General features: G+C 36.3%; 2 protein-coding genes across 9 annotated transcripts in view; one reads left to right on the plus strand and one right to left on the minus strand.

Moving 5' to 3' along the window:
* The window catches only part of LOC139984703 (receptor-type tyrosine-protein phosphatase F-like), a 61,951-nt gene extending 50,630 nt beyond the window's left edge, over nt 1-11,321 (plus strand). For 2 of the 3 annotated variants that reach the window (XM_071998721.1, XM_071998729.1), the window contains exons 26-31: nt 78-154; nt 388-522; nt 6,862-6,990; nt 8,013-8,143; nt 9,832-9,967; nt 10,278-11,321. In XM_071998721.1, coding sequence (XP_071854822.1) covers nt 78-154; nt 388-522; nt 6,862-6,990; nt 8,013-8,143; nt 9,832-9,967; nt 10,278-10,349 — 680 coding nt within the window. In that variant the 3' untranslated portion in view covers nt 10,350-11,321. Of the gene's footprint in view, nt 1-77; nt 155-387; nt 523-3,199; nt 3,220-6,861; nt 6,991-8,012; nt 8,144-9,831; nt 9,968-10,277 lie in introns of those variants that run through there. The other variant, XM_071998739.1, reaches the window with a different exon arrangement.
* Nucleotides 11,322-11,705: 384 nt separating this feature from the next.
* LOC139984666 (uncharacterized) overlaps nt 11,706-17,768 on the minus strand; it is a 53,272-nt gene continuing 47,209 nt past the window's right edge. For all 6 annotated transcript variants that reach the window (XM_071998688.1, XM_071998665.1, XM_071998680.1 and 3 more), the window contains 2 exons: nt 17,597-17,732; nt 11,706-13,925 (listed from right to left, as the gene is read on the minus strand). In XM_071998688.1, the coding sequence (XP_071854789.1) occupies nt 13,857-13,925; nt 17,597-17,732 (205 nt within the window). In that variant the 3' untranslated portion in view covers nt 11,706-13,856. The remainder of the gene's footprint in view (nt 13,926-17,596; nt 17,733-17,768) is intronic.

Raw genomic sequence — 17,768 nt, forward strand, 5'->3', positions numbered from 1 at the left:
AAAATCACAGTTTTATGTTGCTCAGTTGTACTCACTTACCTCAAATGTCTTTCCTTAATGTTTTATTTGCTTTATAGTGGAAAAAAGATCGCCAATCCTTCAATGCATGAGCAAGTTTGGTTCCAACAATTTCATCAATGCATGTTTTGCATCAGTAAGTTTGAACATATCTACTTGTTGATTATGTTACAATCATCTTCTACTCAGCATTTACTAAGACTTGAGTCCATTAGACAGTATTTTCTAATATCTTTTTTATACATTTCTAACAATATTGACTTCTTTTTCCTAAAGGCACATGCTAATTTTTCTTATGCGGAAGAAATGTTTATCTTACATCTTTATTTCTTGTTACCCTCCCCTCATTTTTTATTTTATTTCTTGCAGTCATTTGTCATGAAAGATGCCTTCATTGCCACTCAGTCACCATTGCCAAACACAACTGAAGATTTCTGGAGACTAGTCTATGACTGGAAATGTCCTTTGATTGCAATGCTCAACCAACTTGATCCAAAAGATGAGGTAAGAACAACTCTTGTACACCAAAATCAGTAGTGTGTACACCAAATCAGTTATGTGTTGCATTTTTGTGTGCGGTTATCAATCCCGCAGAAAATGTAAGTATGGAATAAGAAGGGTCAAGGCTATAGCAGGGGCGTATCCAGGATTTTCTAACCCGGGGGGCGCGAATGACTATCTAAGCGGAGCGCCACCATCGGTTGGCGCGCAGCATACAAGAAAATTTCTGGTTTTGATACCCACCAGATCACCGGAAATGGCACTTCTCGGGCTTGAAAATGACCAACTAGATGTTCACTTTTGCCTGAGTAAACCAAGTATTTTCCCAATATTTTATTTTCCATCCATAACCTTTTTGAAGATTGTCACCAGTCACACATTATGTTCTACCTCATCGCATCTCCTGTGGATCATTACTTTTGTAGTTGATTATACGTCGCGGCCCACAATACCCGTCAGCTCCACTTTTCAAGGTTTTAAGTCCATTATTCGTTCAGAATTTGAAAATTCACACTTCTCGTGAAATAAATTCACTTCAAAACATACCCATAACGTTTTGCAAAGTTTCATCTAATGGACAGCCAATACAGAAAAACCACCTTCAACCCCTAACAGACCGGTCAAAATTGCACGAGAAGAGGGAAGAATGTTTAGGAATGTTGGTCAGGGAAATTTCGAAAATTCAGACACAGTTAATTTATTGGTGCATGGGCGCAGATCAATCTTGGATAATGGTGGGGACGCATGTCTGTTTTCTGATACTATCTAAGCGGAGCGCACCATGGGTTCGGGTGTAGCGTACAAGAAATTTTTGGCAAATATACCTACCAGATCACCGGAAATAACCCCTCCCAGACCCAATGATGCTCCCAAACCTCCTTAAGTTTTTTAGATCTCATGGCTTAGAAATTTAGTTTGGGGAAATGCATGGGCATCTGCAGAACAAAATCAGGGGACAAATAATCCAAGTAGACTTTTGTATACGATAGGTCTGGTTTCGTAACTCATCAGGAAGCGATTAGAGGGGTGGGCGTAGGGTTGTGAGGCACGCGTTTTCATGCAGGTGTGAACAATCTCAAGAAGTGATGTGTGCGCCACCCCCCCCCCCCCGCCGGTAATGATACACCTGTGGATCCACCACATGATATTCACGTACAGGAAAAGTGCTCAATTCTCAAATCGCATGCCGAATTTTTTATTTTTATTTTTAGATTCATTGTATGAGTTACGGTACTATAGGGGTGGGGTAACAATTAGCATTCAGTTCGCGTTGTATAACATTTTATCTCTGGATGACAGTGTTGCATCGAAGGACATATGTCTAGTGCAGTTCGCATATAGATCCTGGGCTAAAACCGAAATGCGTCATGTTCCCCAACGACTCGGTCCAGTTCAAGACCAGCCACAGTTGGTTTCATAGCACAATTTTACAATTGTTTAAAGCGTCCATACACACACACGCGTCATTATATACTATATATAGTATATATATACAGTATATATATACATTAGTGAGAGAGGAAAATTGGAAACGTAAAAAATGGAGTTGTCGGTGTAAGGGGTAGGCTAAGGCGCACCTCGATCCTCGATCGGTCACTGGCTACGCTGTGTATATATTAGGGAGCAGCGCTGTAATTATGTCACTGTTCCTCTTTCTCTTCCCGGTGTCTTGGCGTTTTTCTTCTGTTCCCTCCTTTTTCTCTTTCTTTTTTATCTTTTCCCTTTCTTCCTCTCCTTCCTCCTCCCTCTTTTTCCCTTTTTTCTTCTCTCTCTTTTTCTCTCCTCTTTTTCTTACCCGGGGGGCGCACGCCCCCAACCCCCCCTGGATACGCGCCTGTATAGAGTGTGACAGCTTTAGCTGATGATTTTAACAATATGGTTTAGCATGGCTAATCTTGATGTCTTTCATATTAATATCAGGCAAAACATCATCATAATTTTGTGAATTAAAGAATCTTTTGGAAACTCATTTTGGGGGTTTTCACAGCTGTCAATTTTGTTCTACAAAACTGGTCATTTTAACAGGAGGCCCTGAACAGAATTGGTGTGATTTAAGAAAATTTACTAGACCAACACCGAACTCAATAACTTTCTAGCACACCTCACCAGACATTTCTTTTTTCTCAGATTAAGGCCAGTTAGTGTAAGATAATATTGATGATGAGGGAGTACCTAGGCTTACTACAATTTATGGTTATTCATAGCGAAAAAGTTTACCTACAAATCTTTAGATGGCTTAAACATCCAATGTCTACACATCATAAGAGTCTGTTCTTCATTGAGAGATCCCAGATAAATTATTGGTCTGACCAGGGAGCAACCATATAAACATTGGTGTCTATCATGTTACTGATTCCTTCATTCTCACTTTGTTTCAAGTTAGAGAGCTAAGTACTCCTATCCTGTGAGATATTGACAACCAAGGTTTGGTACATCATTCATTGGTCGACGACTTCTGAAATTCTTGTAGATTTGTACTAATTGTAGTATTTTCTCTTCGTTAGCACGGACAGACTAATATTTGAGAGACACAATGGTACTGTGTATCCACTCAATGTCTTATTTGTTTCTATTGCCTTTAGTAATTTGTTTAAGACAGATATATTGTTGCAGTCATGGGCAACTACTGTTTTTTTTATATTCTTAACCACAAACATTACTTTGCTTTCATAATTGCTAGACATTGGAACTGTTTTTAAGGTGAGTGATTTTATACAGTCTGCAACCCTCCTTGCAAATTTACACACTAAATTCAAATATTTTATCAGTCCTTATCTCTAACTTAGTTTCTTTTGGTGGTGTTAAGCATCTGCTGTACTAGTTATGGTGGTGCTATATTCTGTCGTGTTATTTCTATATGGTTTGGTCCAAGATTTTAACTAATCGTGACCCATCTTACATCCTTTTAACAAACGGAAATAGTCAGTAAAGAAGATATATAAAAAAGAAGATGGTAAAAAAAAGTGACAGCAAAAATACACACCAAAAAAAATGCATGAACCCACTGTGCAATTTAACAATAGAAACAGTCATCCCCCAAACCCCTCTCCCACACATGTACACTCTGCAAGAAGCACAGCAAAATGTCAAGCATGTGACGTACCCTCACATAAAATTGTTAGCCCATGAAAAGGGAAAAAAAATCTACTTTGTTTTGGGGAGGAAATTGAAATAAAAAAACTATATGTGCAACAAACATTTAAATATCAATGTCAAAGGAGGTTGATTACTCCACTTGCTTTAAAGATGCTACCACTGGCACACGAGCCCTCACAATCTTAATTGTTTTGATACATAGAACCCAGGCTGTATCACATCCTGTGCATGGAATTGGACTCCTTACTTTCTCTTTCTAGCTAAACCTAACGCCCTGGTGCTACCATATGCATTGATTGCTATGTTAATGGTTGGTATTTCTAATTCATTAAAATAAAATTAAAAAAATGCATTTTCCTGCTGTATTTGTATCTGGGTTAAAACAATGTTTGTGGCAAGGAAGTCAAGAAAACACTATCAATGGTGAGATGGGCTGTGAAAATATGCCATAATTGCAAGTTATTTCAACCTTTCCAGGCATTTTTATAATTCTTTATTTTTTCCCATGCACTATATACCATCATTCACATTTTACACTTGTCTTCTCTCCTCATTCACATTGATGCACTGTCTGCTGTGTGTGAAGTACAATATAGACTATCTGTGGATCAATAATTTTGTTAATGTTATCCAGGTCAGCCCAGTTCCTTTCAAACCTTTGTTCATTGCCTGCATGCATGCATCCTAAGTAGGCTGGATGTGTCCGGACCAAATAAGTGATTTTTTTAACTATGCATGAAACTGGAAATAATGTGATAAGTAGCATGGTCATCTTTGTTGTAATTAATTTCTGGAACTGATTGAAAACCATGCTTAAAAGCACTCCTTTGGGACAGGTAGCCTTAAAGAATCCATTTTAAGTTGGAGAGATACCATATCAACTCCTTTCGCCCATTCCTGTGCAGCAATGATCGAGCTGAAGCGAGAGAAACAGTTTCTGATGGGTTCATCATAGAGAACCAATGTTAACTAACATCTTGAGTTTCCTATGGCTTCATCATAGAGGCCCAACTTCAACTTGCTGTTTCAACACTCATGATTTCTTTGTTCTCGTAGCTTGAAACCAAAAAAATGTATGAAATAGAATTTTGTTTCTAATGATCTAACTTTTCTCGCATTCAAAGACTGATTACGACTGCCACAGGACTTTGGAGTTAAAAGAGAAAGACTCGTCTTATCCATTTAAATAGACTTCCCTATGCAATTTGCACAATGCAATGTGAGCTGGTTTCATCAAACTAAACACAGAGATCAAGAGCAGAAGGGCAGTAGGCAATGAATAGTCACTGGAATTGATGTCAGACTCATATGCTCTACACCAAGACTTTTGCAGCATTTGATCTTCAGATATGCGAAAATCAAAAAGTAGTCGAACGTTTTGAGTGTGATTGCGATTACGCTTAGAAATACAGAGTCGTGCACTAAGACTACTTTATATCAATCTGTAATTTCCCTAAACAAATGGACCGATTGTTATGTGTGGAAATGAGTAATTGGCTTACTGCGAGTGGAAGCTCTTGGCTCCTTTACAGTAGGATCAGCATACATTTGTATGAGATCAGTTTACTATTTGCATCAGATCAGTTACCATTTTTATATCTTTATCAGCATGTAAGATCAGCCAGCACTTGTATAGGATCAGTTTTACCATTTGCATGAGACCAGTAACATTACCATTGTATATCTTTATCAACTTGTAAGATCAGCAAGCACTTGTATAAGATCAGTTTTACCATTTGCATCAGATCAGTTACCACGTGTTAATCTTTACCAGTTTATAACATCAGCCAGGACTTGTATAAGATCAGTTTTACCATTTGCATAAGATCAGTTACAGTACCATTTGTATAGCTTATTCAGCTTGTAAGATCAGCCAGCACTTGTATAAGATCAGGTTTATTTTATTTGCATCATATCAGTTTATCATCTGTTCATCTTTATCAGTTTATAAGATCAGCTAACACTTGTTTATGATCAGATTAATTTTATAGCATCTGACCACTTACCATTTGTATATCTTTATCAGTTTGTAAGATCAGCTAGCACCTGTATAGGATCAGGTTTATTTTATTTGCATCATATCAGTTTATCATCTGTTCATCTTTATCAGTTTATAAGATCAGCTAACACTTGTTTATGATCAGATTAATTTTATAGCATCTGACCAGTTACCATTTGTATATCTTTATCAGTTTGTAAGATCAGCTAGCACCTGTATAGGATCAGGTTTATTTTATTTGCATCATATCAGTTTATCATCTGTTCATCTTTATCAGTTTATAAGATCAGCTAACACTTGTATAAGATCAAGTTAATTTTATAGCATCTGATCAGTTACCATGTATATCTTTATCAGTTTGTAATATCAGCCAGCACTTGTATATGATCAGGTTTGTTTTATTTGAATCATATCAGTGTTCATCTTTTTCAGTTTATAAGATCAGCTAACACTTGTATAAGATCAGGTTAATTTAAATGCATCTGATCAGTTACCATATGTATATCTTAATCAGTTTGTAAGATCAGCTAGCACTTGTAAAAATCAGTTTCATTTATATGCATCTGATTAGTTTCACCATTTGCATAAGATCAGTTACAGTACCATTTCTATAGCTTTATAAGCCTATAAGATCAGCCAGCACTTGTATAGAAAATCGGGTTTACTTTTTGCATGAGATCAGTTACCATATGTATATCTTTATCAGTTTGTAAGATCAGCCAGCACTTATATAAGATCTGGTTTATTTTATTTGCACAAAATCAGTTTATCTTTATCAGTTTATAAGATCAGCTAGCACTTGTATAAGAACAGGTTTATTTTATTTGCATCTGATCAGTTACCATTTATTTATCTTATCAGTTTATAAGATAGGCAAGCACTTCTATAATATCAGGTTTCTTTTACATCTGATCAGCTACCATTTTTAATTGCATCTGGAAGTTACCATTTGTATAATTTTATCAGTTTGTAAGAAAAGCCAGCAATTGTATAAGATGAAGTTTATTTTATTTGCGTCAGATCAGTTACAGTACCATTTGTATATCGTTATCAGCTTGTAAGATCAGCCAGCACTTGTGAAGGACCAGTTTTACTATTTGTATCTGATCAGTTTCCATCTCTTTATCTAATTAAAACTATTAGAGATATTGTAGTAACAAGAGTGAATTGCATCAAAACTTTGTAAAAGTTTCCGCTTCCATCTTTCATTAAATTACTTTCGGTGTTTTTTTTTATGTCCTGCTTAGTCGTGCTGCCAGTATTGGCCAGACAGTGGATCAGCCGAGTATGGTTACCTGATGGTAGAGCTAAAAGATGAGCAAGATATGGGATTCTATGAGTACCGTGTGTTTGAGTTGACACACTCATATGACAAGGTAAGCACATTCATAGAAGGCCAGTGCAGATGTATAATAAAATAACCAACAGTGTATACTTTATTCCTGGTTGTAGATGCATGCAGGGTTTGGGATATCACCATTTGATATGCAAATGATAGTAGCTGGCTAGAGCGCTGAAATATGAGGGTGAGCTCCACTTCAGTATATAAAGTATAAACCGGTTACCAGATACATTAAGAGCATCGAGTCCTCAATTAGTCGCTTTTAGGCAAATATCGGACGTCAAATATTTCAATCCAGCCTATGATAAAGAACCAGGCAATAGTATTCCACTAACTGGCATTTGTGCACCTTTATTAAAGGCGTTATATACTTCAGCACCACATTTGCATCATCCTGTTGTATAGCTCTCTGTTCGTGGTAACAAGCTGTTTCTGTCTAGCACTTTGAGCCAACCAATGTTGTAATTCTCTGACCCTAATTGTAGAAAATTGAGAGCTCAATTAAAAGGACAGAAGTTTCCAATATTACTGAAGATACCAGTTAGACGATAAGTTAATGTTGCTTCATGTATCACCAAAGCAATTTACAGGATATTGTCTGACAAAATGTGTGTGTATGTATGTATGTATGTATTTTAGATCCTCGTGCAAGCAGGAACTCGCGAAGAAGCCTCTTTGGCTTATCAAAGCCGCAAGTTGACCCAAGTCAGTCTCTTACATTCATATTTAACGTCCATGATTGTGAATTGTCAATTGTAAACAACTCTGTAACTGGTCGACATACATTAATCTTGAAGTGACTATAGAGCTCGGACTCAAACTCAGACTCGACAGTGATTTCACTGTTTGTCATGTATTCCATTTTTGCAGTGTGACAGGCCTAAACTGAAAAAAAGTCAATACTACAAGCTGTGTGTTTGAGATGAATCCCTCATCATTTCTACCCCAAAGTAGTGAAGGTGCTAACTTAATGCTAATTATTATGTATTTGTCAACCTGTTCACAACTTATTGTATCATAATCTCATTACTCCTATTACGATGTATCTTTGTGCAGAAAAACTTCACAATTCACCACCTGATGCTGAAGGCCTGGAATGAAGGTAGTGATGTTTTACAGCTAATGAAACAGATTGAAATACTTGAAGAAAAGTACAACCTGGAAGGACCAAAGGTGGTCCATTGCAGGTACGTAGAACCATGGCTGGCTGCTTTTTCATCAGTATTGGCTCTATGGTCGTATAACAAGCTGGCTTAATGACTGTAACAACTCCCTAAGAAATAACCTTGTTTCACTTACAAAATTTAAGATGTCCCTGCCATCAAAGTTGTTTTGGGGAGCTTGTCATGACCTTGGAAAGGCCATAGTGCCATTCATATTTGATAATGTGTGTTCATTGTTACGTTGAATGTTAACCTTGAGGTTACAGTTTACTAAGTTGTATTTGTTACTGCATAGTGGCTCATCAGTGTCAAGAACATGGTAGTAAAGTGGCAAGCAGCACTACTATCAAAGAAAAAAAGAATTTTAACAACAGCTGCTTCAGGGAAAAGGTAACTTCAAAATTTCAAATGATAATGGTTAAGTGAGAACTTCTAAGAGAGCAGATAACATTCTCTTACATCTCTCAAGGATCAGTCAGTTGTTTACTAGATAGATCGAGAGGGACAATCTCTTCATACGTCTTTCATAACTGGCGGATGTGGAAACTTGTAATTTAGTCTCTTGTAGTTAAATGCCAGCAAATGTTGGTGGCTGGGTAGAATTATAGTAGGCACCCAATGACCTGTTTGAATGCCGGTTGAGCAAAGGATAACAGTTTAATACATTAGAAACAGGTCCTCATCCATATGTGTATATCAGTCTGTCCTTCAATAGAAGCAGGTATCTGCCAAATTACATCTTGTAAATGACCTATTATACCAATGCACAACCGGAATGAATTCAAAAGCAACAAAATTGCAGATACTTGATATGAAATGTGAAAATGCTATATGCTATATATATTTATGTATATATATATATATATGTATATTTATATATAAACATATCTATATAAAGCCATATCAAACTAGATGTCATATGAAGTTCTATATAGGTAAATAGTGTCCCGTAGCACTGAAAGTCATTTCTAATAAAGACAGTTGAGATAAAATCAGCTGAATGAGAAGTTTTCTCTGGTGCAGCTTGATAAATTGATCCAAGTTAGCCCTGTCAAATATATTTCAGTCTTCCACATAGTACACTTGAGCCTCTAGAACAACTCCAATGCCTATCCCTACTCCACTTGCATTTAAAAGACATCATCGACATTGTAAGTGCTGAATTGTAGAGGTAGTGACAGATCCCTTCTGTGTTTGTGGTGAAAACTCTTTGCTCTCTTTGTTTATGGTGAGGTGGGGGTGGGGGGATTGAGCTCATGGTTGGCAACTTAAAGGTGTGTGGAAAGAACCATTAAATTATTAGTTTTCAATCAAGATCAATCCCGCCATGAGATTACCAGTTATGGAGGAATGAAGATGTTTCTTTAGAGGACTGAACATATTTCATGAGCACCTCCCATTACTCTCAAAGTGATGAGAGACTGCAATGGAGTTTGTGTATCTTTACCATACGTTATGCTTGTATAGCAAGATGAAACAACAGAAAAATATGGTTTATTTCAGACCATAAGATTTACGTAAATAAAACACATTTATAGCAATGTATTTCATCACTACAGAATTATGTATACATATTACTGAGCTTTATTCAAAACATTCCTAGGCTGTATCACCACTTTCAAGACAGTTTTCAGCATGGTAGGTGAACTCATTAAATATTATATAAATTCAGTTAACTTGTGATTGAGTTGTTTTATTTGACACTTCTGCAGAAATGGTGTCGGTCATACTGGAGTCCTTCTTGCAGTCAAGTCTGAAATGGAGCGAATCACGGTTGAAAACAAGCTGAATGTTTTCAACAGTGTCAGAATGCTGAGAAGCAGTAACCACAGTCTCGTTCTTACAAAGGTAACCCAGCACTCATACAAGTTAATTTAATATCAATTTCTTTACCATGTTCTTTTTGCTGATCAAATTGTGACCCCACTGTTCATCTGACTAAATATATATATATATATATATATATATATATATATATATATATATATATATATATATATAGATATCTATATATATACCAGCATTGTTTGGAATATTCAATATTGTATAGGTGTTGATATTTTCAGCTTTTGCTAGTCTCCACCCTGATCCCCCACCCTATACATCAGTCAGCCATGTTTCTCCATGAGTAGTTTACATTGTTTCTTTCGTTCATCAGGAGGACTATATCTTGTGTCATCAGTTGCTAAAAATGGCTAATCCAGCAGAACCTGAATATGCCAATATCTAAAGAAGGATGCAGAAAGTTACACTCTTGGATTTACCTATATTGTACCCAGAATATAATGGAGGCATAGTATTAACGGATTTTCGTTTGTCATGATTCGGGACTTCTTGACAGCTACGTTTCTCAGAATTTTTTTCTACTTTCCAGAGAAAATTTTTATACTTCAGCTTACAGATTATATAGCAGGTTACTTGAAATTAGAAGGAGTAATAATTAAAAAAGAAACTGTTTTGTTAATCAAAATTCTATTTTAATATGTTTCCACATTGCAATGTGTTCTTGTGCATTATTTTATATCAAAAATATTTTTGAAGCAGTTGCAAGTCATTTCCAGAATGAAGAAATACTTTGTTTACATGTCACATCATAATACTTAAGGTATTCCAGGCTTGCCAATACCTGTGTGGTGTGACCTGTAGGTAATGGCCACTTTGCATTGTGAAATATAAATTTCTTTCATTACGATTAACAAAGATGCATACAAATTATGATTTTGACATAATTATATTTTTACAGTGTTACAATAACCTTGCATACATATCAAACAGTGTCAATTTTAATTGCAAGTTTATAAAAAAAATTTGCATTTCTAATAGTGTTGTGGAACCTTTAAGGACTTTAGATTGAAGGTTGATAAAACATGATGATTAGGTTTATATTTTCTTTCATTCTTCTGCTTCTATATTACATTAAATTGCTTATTGTATATATTTTTTTTTTATAATTTGCTTTTGTTTCATATCTTCTAGCTTTTGTTTTCAATTGGAGGCAGAATATATATTTTATTTCATCATATCATTCAAGAAATTACTGTAAATAAATCAAGATATTTTTAGTTTATCTTCATACCCTTTGCCTATCATGTTAAGATATACAGATACTCTAACCTGATTTCAAAACATTTCAAGAAATAATTTAGCCAGTATCACATCACAAAATGGTCAGAGTTTTACTACAAGTCCTGAAGCCAGAGCAGTTCTGAACACAGGGACCCATGATACTTTATAAAGAAATATTCTAAATCTTCCAACCTATCACATTAATTTGAACACCAAGTTTTATTCCTGCAGTTAAAAATGTTTCTTAATTTGTTTTTCTTTCGTATACTACATTCCAGTTTTGCTTTTATGCTTCATCATTCTTACTGTTGTCTTCCAATTGAAAAAAAAAAAAATATTCTAAGGTTATCATTGAAATAGAAAAGGACAATATTAGAAACAACCCAAACTTTATGTTAGCTGAAATGTATTAGAGAAATGAAAGAGATGATATCCTTGTACCCTGGCATAGGAATGTTTGCTTTATGTTAGCATTGTATCATTTAAATACAGTTTCGATGGATGTCATATAAAAGTCTGGTTATATTTTTATTTTTACATGTCTCTGAGTGATATAATGCTTAGTACCTTTTAAAACAATAATAACAGTTTGACACATCAGATTTGTGTTCACACAGACACAGGTTCCAGCAGAAGCATGGCAGACACCAGTTCAGTTTAGGTACCTACCATACTGTAAGCAATCGATATCTCCAGTCACATATGATTGCAAGTTTGGTTTAATTATCTACCATACCATAAACAATCAATATCTTCTGTCACATATGATTTAAATGCTAAGAAATGCTTTAAACTTTAAATACTTGCAAACAGTATTGGTATGTACTGTCAAATGTCATGCTTCCTGAATGGACTTAATGGTTGTTCATTAAAAATATTTACAATTTCCCAGTTTGTAATATATGTACAACTTCTTTTCTGAGTATGGATAAGCAGGTAATTGTAGTATATTGTTTCAAGAAAGACTATACATGTATAGGGTGGGGGATCTGGGTGGAGACTATATAATATATATATATAATATATATATATATAATATATATATACATACATACACACATACATACACACACACACACTTACATACATACATGCACACATACACGCATACATACATACATACATATATATATATATATATATATATTATGAGACAAAAGCAGAGAAATAAGATATGACTAACAATTGACATAAAAGGAGTATTAGAAATCATCAAGAATTGATTTTTTTTTTTTTGTGATTTAAACATATAAGCAGAACTGAGAACCTGTTTTACTTACATAAGTGCCTTTTTAACAACGTATACAGTAGATATATTAATGACATTGCAAGACTCACAAGAGACGGGGGAGGGTCTTAGACCATGATCAACAAGTGACAACAATAGCTCAAATAATTTAGGGCATAAATCAATTTGTGAAAATATTGTAGGACTCCCCATTTCCTAACATTTCAATCGTCGTAGACATTTTCTTAAATACCTAAAGTGAGTTTTAATAAACTCAAATGTCAAATCTGTAACTGAACGTGTACGAAAAGAAATTAATTGGATCTTTTGTATTAATTCTCACATGACCGGCCTCAAAAAAGACTTGGGACCCCTAAACAACTCCCAGTTCTACAAAAATATGTGATCCGTTCTTTCTTCAGTCCTTAATCTTCTTCCTGTATAGGCTAGATTTATTTGGTATTAATTTCATCAGTGCCCTCATACTTATCTAGCATCATACTTTCTTATGTTACATTTTGTACTTTTCATTTCGCTGCCAATTGTTGCGGAAAAAGGTCCAAGGGGAACCAAATATTACAAATGTATATATTATAGCAGTACTACTTATTTGTCAATTATGAGTCATATCTTATTCCTATGCTTATGTCTAATAATATTTTCTTTTGGAGTAAACAAGGATTTTCTTTTTATGAATTAAAGATAAAATATATAGTAAAAATTAGCATATATGGCAAAAATACATATGTATATAATAATAATCTAGAAGTAAGCAATCTATTTCAGGAGAAAAATGTTTTCATTTACATTTCAGGATCAAATATGTTTGTTTAAAAATTCATTTTGAAATAAAAATGCAACTCAAAAAGGTGCTTTACGTTATCAAGGTTTTAATCTATTCTTGGACAGTTGTTGAAACAGAAGCCAAGCTCTTTTTTATAAAGAACAATATGAAAGAACTGTTTTTAACTGAATTAACAGCTACTGTTAGTACCAGAGTAAGAAACATGATTTATTCATGCACTAACTGATATTCGAATACCATATGGAATGCTGACAAACATCAAACACCAGGTACTACCGCACTGTAAAAGTCATAAAACACCATATTACATTGCAAATCCATTGAGACATTACCCTATAACACTCATTAATTTCAAAAGTTGAAGCTACTTGTTTCCAATATATTTTCATGTAATCAAAGGTTTCTATTCTTTAAATGTATTTATCATGAGCATAAATTTACATTAACTAGTAGAAAGTTTAGCCTTTAGTATTTAATGTTAAAATTCCATTCTGGGTATCAGAAAAGCAAGCTTAAACCAAGAACCTTTCCCGATGTTCTTTGATTGATAGTTAACCTAAATGGTTACTATATAGACCAATGTATTCCCAGCTTCGCATGTAACTTTTACTAACTTGGTAAAGGTATGTCTGCTCTGCTTAGATGTTGCCATATGTTGGCTCTGGTGAATCCACCTTCAATAGGAGATGACAGAGATCGTAATCATCCTGAGAATACAATTGCAACAGATACAACTATAACGTCCCATTAAAGAGAGAAACAACATATTGGTCTTCCTTTGTAATCACTGCTTTTATTATGTACAAATAACCGTTTTGGAAAGGAACATACCTAATAGGCTAAATTCTACAAATCCACTAACCTGTAAAGGAAATGTATTAACCAAGCATTTACCTCATATACTTACGCTTTATACTATAATACTACCACCAAGTTGGTAAAGTCATTAAACGGATGGGTGGTGTGGCTACCATCCATCCAGGCCGACTCCTTCCTCTTTAGGATCCACTTCCGTTACATGGCTAGTGTCAGCGAGAAGCTACTCAGCGAACAAGGTGAGGGTTGGTACATATAACCAAGGCATAAGTAAGAAGGACAGGAGACCTTAGTAATAATATACGATCTTTTTAAGGAATTTATATACAGCTCACCTTACTGAGTTTGAGAATCATCTCTCTTGTATGTATGTATGTATTTTTTTTTTATTTGAGTAGGTTGCTCTCCATGCACTCCTGTCTTCAGACCGGGACCAATATTAGGGATAACGTTCACGTTGGTGTGTGTGGGTGCATGTGAAGAGATAACTATGGCTTCTCACTTTCCAAAGAGATGTTCCATAGTGGGGCTGGGTGGGTTAGCATATGTGAGGTAAGTGCGTGGTTACCAAAATCACAAACCAGGTAAGTAGTTTCGGGGAACTTATAACACACAATTACCTCATATAAATATGCATTCATACTAGCAATGTTGGGGAGGTCCTTCCCGAAACACTACTGCTCTACCAAAGGAGCCCTCTGCTGAAACTGTTTGGCAAGTAACATGACACAAAGGTGAGGGAGTTTTCCATGACGCAGCCTTTATGATTTCTTCCATTGAGATGTAAGACCTGGATATGGCGTTGGCCCCAACGTCATTAGCTGTTGCCAGTTTTTTGTCTGTTGAGTAGGACTTGATTAGATTGAAAATCCAACTCAACGGAGTCAGTTTGAGGTTGTGGTAAAGGAATATCTTGGTAGGATGAATGGCCTCTGTGGCGTACTGACTGGTTTAATTTTCTATAGGTACCACTTTAGTGCCCTGACTGGACAACAAAGTTTGCCTTCTGTCATGGACGATATAGAGGCTAGTGTTGGGAGGAAGATTTCCTCTGGGGTAAATGAAGATGACTGGTTTGCCAGGAACTCTGGCTCAGGTGGTAGGTGTAATCCACCCGGTTCAAACCCAGTAAATCCCGGTTTGGTCGCCAAGACATATAGACAGCTTCTTTGCTTTGCTGACGCCGATGTAACAATGAAAGATATCTAAAACGTGACAAATTCCCATGGTGTTAAGAACTGGTTCAATAAATGGTTTGCAAGTTTTTGAAGTATGTGGTTAATGGACCATGAAACAGTCAGTTTCTTGGATGGTGGACGACAACTGAACATGCCCTTCAAGACGGGCCAATATTTTGTTGTTGCCTACAGTTGTACCGTCTCAGTCCTTGTGAACTGCCGCTATGGCCAGTCTTTGCAGTTCTTTATTGTGCTAACTTGTTTTCCTTCATCAAAGAGTTGTGTGAAGAAGCCAGCAAATTCTATTGTAGAAGCTTCCATGGGATGGTGAGAGTTAGTGGCTGCTCACGAGAAGTACTTCTTCAATCTCGAGTCGTATATGCTAGTTGCAGAGACCCCTCGGGCATCTGCTGCCAAAGCAGTAATTTCCGGTGGAATTCTATCTGCTTCCATGTATCTCTGGAAATTTTCCACACTGAGATGCAGACTGTGAAAGCCTCTTTAGTGAAGTCGGCATCTGATCTGGACTTGCTGGGGTCCTTCTCAGGATGTTTGAGTGGAAGATCTATGAGTAGATTCTACAGTAGTGGGAAGCAAGTGTGCTTGTGCAACATGGAGCTATCAGTATCATGTCCCTGTATTTTCGTGTAGCCTCACTGGGACCTTGTGTAGAAAGCACCATGGAAGGAACGCGTGAGTCAACAGTTCTGTCCAAGGAAATGAGAGTGTATGTGTTGCCCATGGTTCTAGATGAAGTGTGTAGAGCAGAACAACAGGAGCTTCTCGTAGTCTGAGGTTGCGAATAGATCCAGATATGGTCACCTGAATTGCCTCTGAATTGCCTGCTTGATGAAAAGTGTGGATGTCTATGTTGTGTTTGTCACACAGTAGAAGGAGGATCCATGTTCTCTGACCTAATAAGTGAGACTTCTCTCTGCCTTGGTATTTGATATAAGCCACTGTCGCTGTGGTATCTGATCAAAGAGACTGTGTGGTTTTATGTAACAGTCTGCCCGAGGCAACGTGTCGCTTGGTCAACTAGGTGAGGAACGTTCATCGTATCCTTTGGATTGTACCACTGAAGGTGTATCTGTAGTGACTGCATCTGAGGGTTTGCACCTTGATAGGATTCCTATGTGGTCCGCCATCAGGCCAATCGGTTTGAGCCATGATCTCGCCGTTGAATGTTGTTCGGATAGAAAGTCCTTCGTAAAAAGTCACATGGCGTCTACCTTTCTTCTGTTGGGAGGACCCAGTCCCTTTTTAGATCTAGTAATGCTCCTAGCTACGTGAGGCCTTTGGGTTGGTGTTAGAGATGACTTACTTTCATTTATTATACAGCCTATGACCATTGAGGAAAAGAAAAGTCAAGTCTGTGTCTCTCTATGAGTCAGTCCTCTACCGATCTTTTGATGATAAACCAGTCGTCGGGGTCAATCCTGGGAGGGAACTCAGAACTGAGTTGCTAAGGACAATCCCAGCCAGGGACCTGTAACTTCGAAGGGGCCTTAAAGACATGTAAGGGTCTTCGCGGGGACATGAATAAACCTTGGGGAATTGAAAATAAATAGCAACACTAACGTATAGTGTGGGTGATAACTGAGAATTCTAACCCCAGATTTTTTTCTTCTATTTTCTAATTATGTACGTAGTCTGACCTAGAAATCGGTATATTTTCCTCCCAAAGCTTTAAGAAAACATCAATCATGCATCCAATCCTTATAGTAACACTTGAATCTGATCCATTAAACATCAAGGAGGGTTTAACGAATCGACCATCAGTGTACAATGAATCAATGTCAATTGAATCAAATGCCAACAAGCCAATATATAAGTATGGGAAATAGCGCTAGTAATTTAGCATATCCTAACATGCAATATGTATGGAGATAAAATATAAGGGCCCGAAATGACGTAAACAATGTTGGCTATAAAAGTCATTCAAAAAAAGAACACTTATACAAGAATGGTACTTAGCTAAAACTGCACAAAAACGATGTAGGATTATGTTAGCCACATAGAAGGTAAGAATAAAAATTCCCCCGTGTCAAAGACTTATGTTATCAATACAATCAAAATTGGACAAATTTGTACGCCCTTAATACCAATGGCCAAAAGAGGATGGAGGAGTTACGGCCTGGATGGACGGTAGCCACACCCACTGATTCACGACTTGACCAATATTAGCATAGTATTAGAGGATAACACATATGCAGATGAGGTAAGTCCATCTTAAATTTTAAAGTGCAGATATGTAGCTCAGAACTTCTATTAAAACCACTTTACTGTGTCATATAACAATTTCATGTCCTTAAGACTCTGCCCTCATTGACTATTATATATGAAGAGCCTATATACAGATACAACAGCACTGTGTGAAATACCTGTGTAGGGATAAAATGTTGGTTACTTCCTCTCAGTTGCCTGACTGTACTGAACACATCTACTCTATTCTCTAGTTTCAATCGTTCCATCTCTGATTTGGTTACAAGGAATATGCCAGTTCTGCCAACACCATCACTACAGAAAAGAGAAAAAATACAAATTTACTTCTTC

The sequence above is a fragment of the Apostichopus japonicus genome, chromosome 2, assembly GCF_037975245.1.
Source record: "Apostichopus japonicus isolate 1M-3 chromosome 2, ASM3797524v1, whole genome shotgun sequence".
NCBI classification, from domain to species: domain Eukaryota; kingdom Metazoa; phylum Echinodermata; class Holothuroidea; order Aspidochirotida; family Stichopodidae; genus Apostichopus; species Apostichopus japonicus.